The following is a 9,865-nucleotide window of genomic DNA, read 5'->3' as shown; positions in this document are numbered from 1 at the left end:
TATTTATTTCCTTATGACACCCTTTAATATACAATAACACATTTTCTTAGAATATCACTCTATTGACAAATCTATTGATTTGTCATTTTGAAATCCCCTAAAAATGTTGATAAATAGATTAATGACTAGATAGTGTATTATTATAGAATTATGATTAAAAGCCCCTTTATGACAGGAAATGAGTTATAATAGAGTGTAATTATAATGGAGTGTCATATTAATAACATTAGTAAATTTGGACTGACTATGAATGTGATTTCCAGGCATGGTTAACAGCTTTATTGGGGAGATGCTGCCACACGCATAATTAAACGCACACGTATCTGTTTCCCTCCCCCTGACTGGACGCCATGGCGATGTCCGGCACGCCGGTAGCTTCCCTGAGTGGCTGTCTCAGCTCTGTGGCATATAAGCATAAAGCACGCTGAGAGCAGGATGCATTTCTGACAGCTCCTTTCCATTACTTGAGATTCCCACCAGAGACAGGGAAAGAGAGAGAGACAGGAGAAAGTAGAAAACTGAGGATATGGGGGGGGGGGGGGAGGTTTTCGGCTTAACTGATGGCAACCCCTACCGACTGAGTTAGACTTCCCTGCTTATGATTACGACTCGGGCTTCTCCTTAGACGGCTATCTGACATCTACAAAGATGGAGTCCCGTCCTGGGCTATAAGCACGTCGAATACAGCATTTCCCTACTTCACATTGCACAAAAAAAGGTAATTTCAGTCGTCTGACCTGCATTGGTCCGATTGGCAGACATTAATCACAGGGCAGAGGGCCAGTCACGCGAAAAGACCAAGGGATCTGCAGGTAACATGTCATCGGTGTGTGTGAACAGTCAGACCCATCCTTCCTGGGGGGACTTCTCCACAGTATTAAAATCCATCGGCATCTCGGGGGGGGGGGGGGTTTGGTGAATATGTGTGTGTCTTCCTCGAGATGGCATCTGAAAACAGGGCAAATAATTTATTATTCATCTGCATGCATTTCAGATTTCTCACGACCGAGTCACAACTGGATTCCAAGACAATTATACCCTTTGATTCCTTGTACAAAGAACGCCAATAACAAGCCCTGCTCAATCCTTAAAAGACAGACTTAATTCTGAGCTCCCAGCCTAAAATTTGGATGGATATTTTCTTCCTGCTACAGACCTGATATTCAGTTTCATTAGCTTTGATGGTTTTTATAAGGATGTTCCCAGTCATGACTGTGTATATAATAATAATAATAATAATAATAATAATAATAATAAAGCCACAATAAGAATAGATGATTTATTTTATCATACTCTTTCATATAGTAATCATCTGTCTCCAGATTCATATGCAGTTTAATTTAAATGAATCAGATGCCGTAGTTCTTTAATTATTATTCTTACTATTTCAAATCCTGCAAACCAAAATAAATAGTAAAACGATGGATGGATACATTTTAAAGGGGGGTTTCTCTGCGTTTATGTAGGATTAAGTAAGGTGTAGCTTTGCGATATGGCCGGTGGCCCACGAGGACGGCGTCTCCTCGACTCGCGTGGGCTGGTTGAGGACAGGAAGCTCGACTCTCCCTGCCGGCATGTGAATTATTCACACGGCTGCTTGCTGCCCTCGCCTGTCAATACGAGTGCCTGCGAGAGGAATGGCCAGCGACGCGGTGTCTGACAGGGCCAGAGGTAGCAAACTCTGTGTGGCATTTCTGCTTTTCTTTGCATTGAGTGGAAAGAGGATTCTCCTTTTTTATTCCTTAACATTTCAGACAGGGTCTATGCATAGACTGAAACCAAATAACAATCAGTAACTGTAAAAATTGAATAATTAATAGCCATCTATAAATTGTTCATAAATTGATCCAAAATCCATCCATCCATCTTCCAGCTGCTTCTCCTTGACAGGGCTGATGGGCAACACAGGGCACATGGGCAGGATGCCGCTACGTCCATCATTCAGTCAACAATAGAAGTGCAAAGATGACAGAGGGTACGAAAGTCTTCACCCACTAGTTCTCAAAGGTCCTCCGATATCCTCTCCATTGTTCAGGTGTCTCTGTCGATACATTAGAATTTTTATTCTGTGATGTCATGACACAAGACCGTTGCCTCAGTGTCTGTGTGTGACTAATCAGATGATGTGCCCTCGACTGCAGTTCACTTTCTCCAGAAACAGCATTCGAAAATGCATGTTGGGTGCTCCAGCTCACGTTCTACATGAGGGCTGAGTATGGGTTTGTAGAGAAGCCTGGTCTGAGACTACTATACTTCTATACTATACACTACTATACTATACTACTGATAGAACATCAGCAGACAGGGCTCGAAAGTGGGTGATTCCTATATAAGAAAGGCTTGCAGATAATATACTACTTCTATACTATACTACTAATAGAACATCAGTGGACAGGGCTTGGCAGTGGGTGATTTTTATATAAGACAGGCTTACAGATGCTATACTATACTGCTATACTATACTAGTGATAGAACATCAGCGGACAGGGCTCGACAGTGGGTGATTCCTATATAAGAAAGGCTTGCAGATAATATACTATTCTTCTATACTACTATACTATACTACCGATAGAACATCAGCGGACTGGACTCGACAGTGGGTGATTCCTGAATAAGAAAGGCCTGCAGATACTCAGCCTGTGCCCCATTATTGTCCTTCCACCCAATTACTAGTTGAAGCCCTCTTCAGCCAATATGCTGATGTGTTGCATCTCTCATTTTAAAAAGGGCCTATTCAGCCTCTAGAACTTACAGTCTCTATTGGAAGAGGCGATCTGCATCCAGCATGACATCAGTTTCAATCAACTGTTAGATTATAAGGATCTTCTGTTTCCTGTCTTTATTGAAGGATATGTTTCGCTATGCAATCACACGACTCTATCAAGAGCAAATCAAGCCATTTATAAAATTTTTGACTAAAGTGCCCCATTACATTTCTTGAAATGCCTTATGGGTGTTTAGAATGATAATGCATTAATATAGCTGTTTGCATAGCTATTTTGTCATGTTCCATTTGAAATGCAGCGACCTTTTGCAAAACAGTTCAAGCGCTGACGCCGTTTTCTTCCAAGTACTCAGCATCTTTTTGACATGTTTATTAGCTAAGAAAGATTAATGGATGCTTGAATTAACCTTTGCATAAAACTTTTTAAAAAGACTGCAGCAGTTCTCTGTCAGTGAATTTGATTGGAAAATAATCAGACTGCCTCAAATACAGAGGTGCTTTATTTTGCATTTTAGCTGAAGTGAACCGAAGCCTACTTAATCCGCTGCCCAGCACGACGATTAAGCAATTTAATCAATTCATTAAGTTAGATGTATAAAAAAATAAGCAAACAGAGATGGAGGCCAAACTGTATTTTTATTTACTGCCAACGTATTACACAACAATTATGTTCTGGATCATTGAAATTCACTATTTTTGTCATACCATATGAAACTTACTATTGTGCCATTGAATAATTTTGCTGTTGAGCAAGCTACTAAACTGAGTGGGAATGTGGGCCTAACTCTAGCTATCAATTTCTTGTCTAAGGTACTTGTTAGAAAAGTTGTGATTTTCTTATCTGATTGGCGCATTGTCATTCCGCTCTAGCGTCACATGGGGAGTGTTTGCTTCACGGCAGCAATTAAATATTCCTTTGGATATTCTTATTCTTTTAAGTGCTCTTTCATTTTGCATTTGATGTTTACTCAAATGCTACTACCCAAATTTACATTAGGTCAGAACATTCTGGTTCTTATAAAATGTCCAAATTGATCATCTGACATACCATAAGTCTTCATAAGATCTGTGTGTGCAGTACATGTATAAAACCAAAAAACATTTTGATTAAAATATTTTTTAAACCTCAGTGTCAATCTAATAATAATATACAGCATGTGGAGAAGTTAATCTTACATTTAGATAAGTATGTGTTAAAAAGGTGCCTTTTTGCATTGCTTTAAGTGGTTAAGCTAAGATGAGCTGCTTTGCCCCAAAATGGCTCCCTATTCATCTTCATGCTGTACAAAGAATTCATGGCAGCAGATGGTAACCATGGTGACGAAGGTCATGAACTCCTGGAAGTCACATTCTGAGTCTCCGTCTGTATCCAAACTCTCCATCAAATTGTCCATGGTGGCCTGGTCCTTGATTTGCTGAAAAAAATAAAATGACGAAGACAAACAGAGATCATACTTATTTTGCTGCTGTCATGGATTTTTTTGCGAAGTACAAAAAATATAAGCTCTCACCTCTAAGAAATTCGATAGCTCATTGTTAATCAAGTCTTTAAGTTCACTTTTTTTGAGTTTGTGCTTATCTCCCTCTTTTCTAGCATACTTGATGAATACTGTAACTATGGTGGCCAAGGAATTCTCAAAATCAGTCATTTTGAGGTTAATCTGGAACACAAAGAAAGCACAATTAGAACTGTACACAAGGGGATCATTATTGCACCATACAAAAATGTCCATTTTTTATTGTACCACCATTAAAAGGGTGAAGCACAGAAAAGTCTTATAAGAAGCTCAAATATTGAAACCCATCTGGCCTTGATTGGACTAACAGGCCTTGTTAGAGATTCTGCTGGGTCAACAGTGGGGACTGGAGTTTCTGTGGTGTCAGGGACATGGAAGACACCTCATCTACATGTGTGTGTGGGGTTTTTGGGGTTTAGGATGAATGTGTTTGAGAGTTTTTTATTTTCTTAAAGATTCATTGTATGCCGTCTTCTTTTCTTAAAGGGGCCCCGTCCTCTTTTTATTTCACCAGTGCTGACTTATAAAATGCCTTTGTTTGATTTTTGTTTTTTGTTTGAACCCTCCAGTGTGTTGTCTCCCTAACATGCCACATGTATGTATAACAGGGATGTTCATTCAAGGATATTTCAAAAGAAATTCATCATCACTCTTAATGTCATACCCATAACTGTTAAATATGGGAAACTAAAAATCCTAAATCAAAACAAAACAAACCTTGACAAAAATGCCATTTGTGAATTATCGACCAATTCAATATTAAAAACAGTTAATTCTTTTCTACCAAGGCAGCAGTTTCTAACTACTTTATAATCTAATGGCCATCAGTGCAGTGCTTCAAGAGAGGATACTGCCTGACTATGAACAGCAGGTGGCGATGTGGTTCAGCACTTGCATTCAGGACGATATGGTATCTGTTTACATCTCGGTACTGCCCTACCCTTCAGCGTTTAAAAGTCAGCTCTACAAGTCACATGTTAAACTGTAAGCCTCTTCACACTGAAATATCTTCTAATGAACTTGCTCATATGTTGAATAATCTATGGTCATAAACCATAAAGAGAATGCATTTAGCTTCCAGTCAGTACTGCCTGTTGAGTTACCAAGCCAGCTATTGATCTGAGAAGGTAATGTCCAATAGTATGGATCTTATAGCATCATAAGAACATCTGCCTTTCCCTAGACAGGTTTCAGATAACAGTAATCAAGAATCAGTTATTTAACTAACAGAAGACTGCAGATGGTGTAAGCACTTATGACCAATCATTACTCTTCCACAGCAATTCAACAAAGCAGAGCAGTGAGTATAGTGAGCAATACAATATCATCTTGCCAATAGGGAAGAAAATTAAACTTACCGTAGTGTTGCTGGGAGATAGGAGGATATTTTCAGGACTGAGAAAGTGATATCAGGGAGAGGCAGGAAGGGCTTTTATACTAAGTATTATGGGGGGGGGGGCAGTGCTCTGGACAGCACCCGTGTCAGTCCATCTCGCAGACCAATGGGGAGGGGGGGCACACGGGGCTGGCCTGTGGCGTAGCTTCACTCTTAACTTTAATGGGTACTCAGATAGAGCCCTAACTGGCATCCAAAACTTTAACTAGGCTATAGAGATGAATGTTAGCTCACTTTGTCTTTGATGAACAAACAACGTCATGTGCGCTTTTTCTCCTCAAAAATTCAAAATGCAATAGCGAAATAGTTCCATAATTTGACACTGAGGTATAACTGATTGTCTCTAAATTACTCATTGTGCATGCCTGAGACTGTGCATGTGTGTGTGTTTGTGGCCTGTGATGGCATCCCATCTGGGGTGTAACCCAATCCTATGCCCTGCACTGCCTGGGATAGGCTCCAGTCCCCTCCCCCCCCACCCCCCACCCCCCCCCGAACAGCCCTGACCAGGATAAAATGTTGGAAGATAGATGGATGGATAGTTGGTTGGTTGGATGGGTGGTATAAAAATATGAACAAACAGCCGTGCTATGAAGGTGTAAGAAGAACTAAGAAGGAGAGACATCTGGGAAATTAATTAAGCTGTTTATTGATGTTCCATCTCAGTTACTTAGAAAAACGTATTTTAGTAATCATATGCATGGCTTATTTTGTGCTTCAAATAGACATCATAAAACACTCAATATGTGCCGACAGATGACCTCTTTTCAGAAGGGCGCTTTTACTGTCTTTACGATGTATACATTGTGTTTCGCTCCCATTCCATTTAGCCTCTTTTATCTCGGTGCGCATAGAGAATTTTCAGCCTTGTGGTCTTTCTTTAATTGTCATGGAGCTTCTGGTCGCTGCGATTGGCACAAAAGGGCCGTTGTCAGGGGCTCCGGACAACAATGGCCTGCTTCAGAGGAAATGGATGGCAGCGCATGTTAATGAACAGGCCCCTTTTCTCCAGCAGAGTTGGCCAGACGTGTGCTCCCTCCATCCACAGACTGCTAAGTAGGTATTACTACTAGCATCACACTCTGGCTGCAGGGAAATAATGGCATGTTTCTGTCTGCGTAGCCATCAGTAACTTCTTGTAACTGTTTCAAGTATCTTAGCAGGTCATGTGAATGTCAGTAATGCAGGCTGCTTCAGAATGTCAGCACAGGAGTAAAATTTAAAAAGGAATTTATTATATATATATATATATATATATATATATATATATATATATATATATATATATATATAAAATAAAATAAATATACCGTATACAATAACCTAATTCAATGCCATCTTTTAACATTCCAGACAACATTATAAATAATGAAATATAAATAGGCGATTGTAAATCCATCAAGTTGCTCTACAATGAGGCTGAAAACATACATATCTCTCAGTGTCATGTCACTTATTGCATTACTGTTGTCCTGTATTGCACTGCTGTTGTCCTGTATTGCACTGCTGTTGTCCTGTATTGTACTGCTGTTTGTCCTGTATTGCACTGCTGTTTGTCCTGTATAGCACTGCTGTTTGTCCTGTATTGCACTGCTGTTGTCCTGTATTGCACTGCTGTTTGTCCTGTATTGCACTGCTGTTGTCCTGTATTGCACTGCTGTTGTCCTGTATTGCACTGCTGTTGTCCTGTATTGCACTGCTGTTGTCCTGTATTGCACTGCTGTTTGTCCTGTATAGCACTGCTGTTGTCCTGTATTGTACTGCTGTTTGTCCTGTATTGTACTGCTGTTTGTCCTGTATTGTACTGCTGTTGTCCTGTATTGCACTGCTGTTTGTCCTGTATTGTACTGCTGTTTGTCCTGTATTGCACTGCTGTTGTCCTGTATTGCACTGCTGTTGTCCTGTATTGCACTGCTGTTTGTCCTGTATTGTACTGCTGTTTGTCCTGTATTGCACTGCTGTTGTCCTGTATTGCACTGCTGTTGTCCTGTATTGCACTGCTGTTTGTCCTGTATAGCACTGCTGTTGTCCTGTATTGCACTGCTGTTGTCCTGTATTGCACTGCTGTTTGTCCTGTATAGCACTGCTGTTGTCCTGTATTGTACTGCTGTTTGTCCTGTATTGCACTGCTGTTGTCCTGTATTGTACTGCTGTTTGTCCTGTATTGTACTGCTGTTGTCCTGTATTGCACTGCTGTTGTCCTGTATTGCACTGCTGTTTGTCCTGTATTGCACTGCTGTTGTCCTGTATTGCACTGCTGTTTGTCCTGTATTGTACTGCTGTTGTCCTGTATTGCACTGCTGTTGTCCTGTATTGCACTGCTGTTTGTCCTGTATTGTACTGCTGTTTGTCCTGTATTGCACTGCTGTTGTCCTGTATTGCACTGCTGTTTGTCCTGTATAGCACTGCTGTTGTCCTGTATTGCACTGCTGTTGTCCTGTATTGCACTGCTGTTTGTCCTGTATAGCACTGCTGTTGTCCTGTATTGTACTGCTGTTTGTCCTGTATTGCACTGCTGTTGTCCTGTATTGTACTGCTGTTTGTCCTGTATTGTACTGCTGTTTGTCCTGTATTGTACTGCTGTTGTCCTGTATTGTACTGCTGTTTGTCCTGTATTGCACTGCTGTTGTCCTGTATTGTACTGCTGTTTGTCCTGTATTGTACTGCTGTTTGTCCTCTATTGTACTGCTGTTGTCCTGTATTGCACTGCTGTTGTCCTGTATTGCACTGCTGTTTGTCCTGTATTGCACTGCTGTTGTCCTGTATTGCACTGCTGTTGTCCTGTATTGCACTGCTGTTTGTCCTGTATTGTACTGCTGTTGTCCTGTATTGCACTGCTGTTGTCCTGTATTGCACTGCTGTTTGTCCTGTATTGCACTGCTGTTGTCCTGTATTGCACTGCTGTTTGTCCTGTATTGCACTGCTGTTGTCCTGTATAGCACTGCTGTTTGTCCTACTGTCCCCCAGAACACCTGTCCCCTCCCCTGCAACTGTGGCACAAGCATTTGACTGTGTTCCTTCCGAGCACATGTGACAATAAAACTGGAAACACCAAATGAACACCAAAATCTCATGCACCAATGGAGAGAGGGAGCCATTCTCACTCCCCCTGGTCCCTTATTTTAGCCTCTTGCTGCTGTCTTGTAGCCAGTTCAGGAAGCTCAGTGACAAAACACCCTCTATTGCATGATAGATGATTCTTTGTTGGATTGAAAATATATTTCACATACGTGGGACAACAAGAAACTGTTGTTGACTCTCCAACACTGATTCTTGTGTTGTTTCCTTTCAACAATGGGTCAGATGACTTTGCCGCCCAAATGCCCATCCATAATCCATAATAATCACCGTTCTCTCACTCCATTGCTACGACACAAATTCAACAGGACCACACACAAGTGAAGCCAGTGTGTATCACAAATTTACTTGTCACCCTTTATTGTGCTATTTTAACAGAATTTGGGGAAATAGTATTTTCTGCTTTACCTTGCTTTCTAGTAAACATCCTGCCATGGTCCGTAAGTACCTTATGAAACTTGCATAAACACAGGCAGTACATGCAAATTCAGAACCAATTACAAGGATCATTGCTGGAGACTACACTAACCTAATCATTGAGCTGCCATAGTACCCTTACATTTCAAATGTTTCTTTATAATACCCACGGGAAACAGGAAAACACTAGAGGCCACTGAAAACACAGGGTACATCGAACCGTACATATACAATAGAAAAATACACAATACAGTACAATACAAAAGTTACAAAGCAATACTAAAATGTAATGTGCAGTGTACAACATTTAAAAATACAATAACAATCTAGAGGACAGGTGAGTGGTAAGGTGGAGATATCCTCCTGAGACACAAGGGAAAAAGTGTCCTTCAATTTTAAGTTATTTGTCTTTGGAGGAAATAAGACATCTTACAATTTAGATTTTTTTAAAATGTATTTTTATTTTTAATTTCACAGCATGTCCTCTTTAGTGTTAGTATGTTTCCTAACATCAGTGAAAAGATGCAAAAATAAAATGTCCACTACAATGGGTGGGGTCTCAGGAGAATACATCTATCAGCATATTATTTAGGTCTGAACAATCATGCACCTAGTATTTCTTAGCAAAACACACCATTTTTTGGGATACCGCTGTATGAGTGTTGAGTAGCAGAGTAACAGGTATCGCTGTTGCTTCAAACCTCCCCAGTTAAGGGTTTGAATTGCACACTT

General features: G+C 40.5%; 1 protein-coding gene across 1 annotated transcript; it reads right to left on the bottom strand.

Moving 5' to 3' along the window:
- Nucleotides 1–3,342: 3,342 nt before the first annotated feature.
- Nucleotides 3,343–5,741, bottom strand: s100b (S100 calcium binding protein, beta (neural)). Its single transcript, XM_023814784.2, has 3 exons — nucleotides 5,601–5,741; nucleotides 4,237–4,386; nucleotides 3,343–4,140 (listed from the first exon to the last, which is right to left on the bottom strand). The coding sequence occupies exons 2-3, from the start codon at nucleotides 4,372–4,374 to the stop codon at nucleotides 3,991–3,993; spliced, it is 288 nt and encodes a 95-aa protein (XP_023670552.1). The 5' UTR covers nucleotides 4,375–4,386; nucleotides 5,601–5,741; the 3' UTR covers nucleotides 3,343–3,990.
- Nucleotides 5,742–9,865: the final 4,124 nt, after the last annotated feature.

Source organism: Paramormyrops kingsleyae, chromosome 16 (genome assembly GCF_048594095.1).
Source record: "Paramormyrops kingsleyae isolate MSU_618 chromosome 16, PKINGS_0.4, whole genome shotgun sequence".
In the NCBI taxonomy this organism is placed as follows: Eukaryota; Metazoa; Chordata; class Actinopteri; order Osteoglossiformes; family Mormyridae; genus Paramormyrops; species Paramormyrops kingsleyae.
This window is presented reverse-complemented; position numbering and strand designations above follow the sequence as displayed.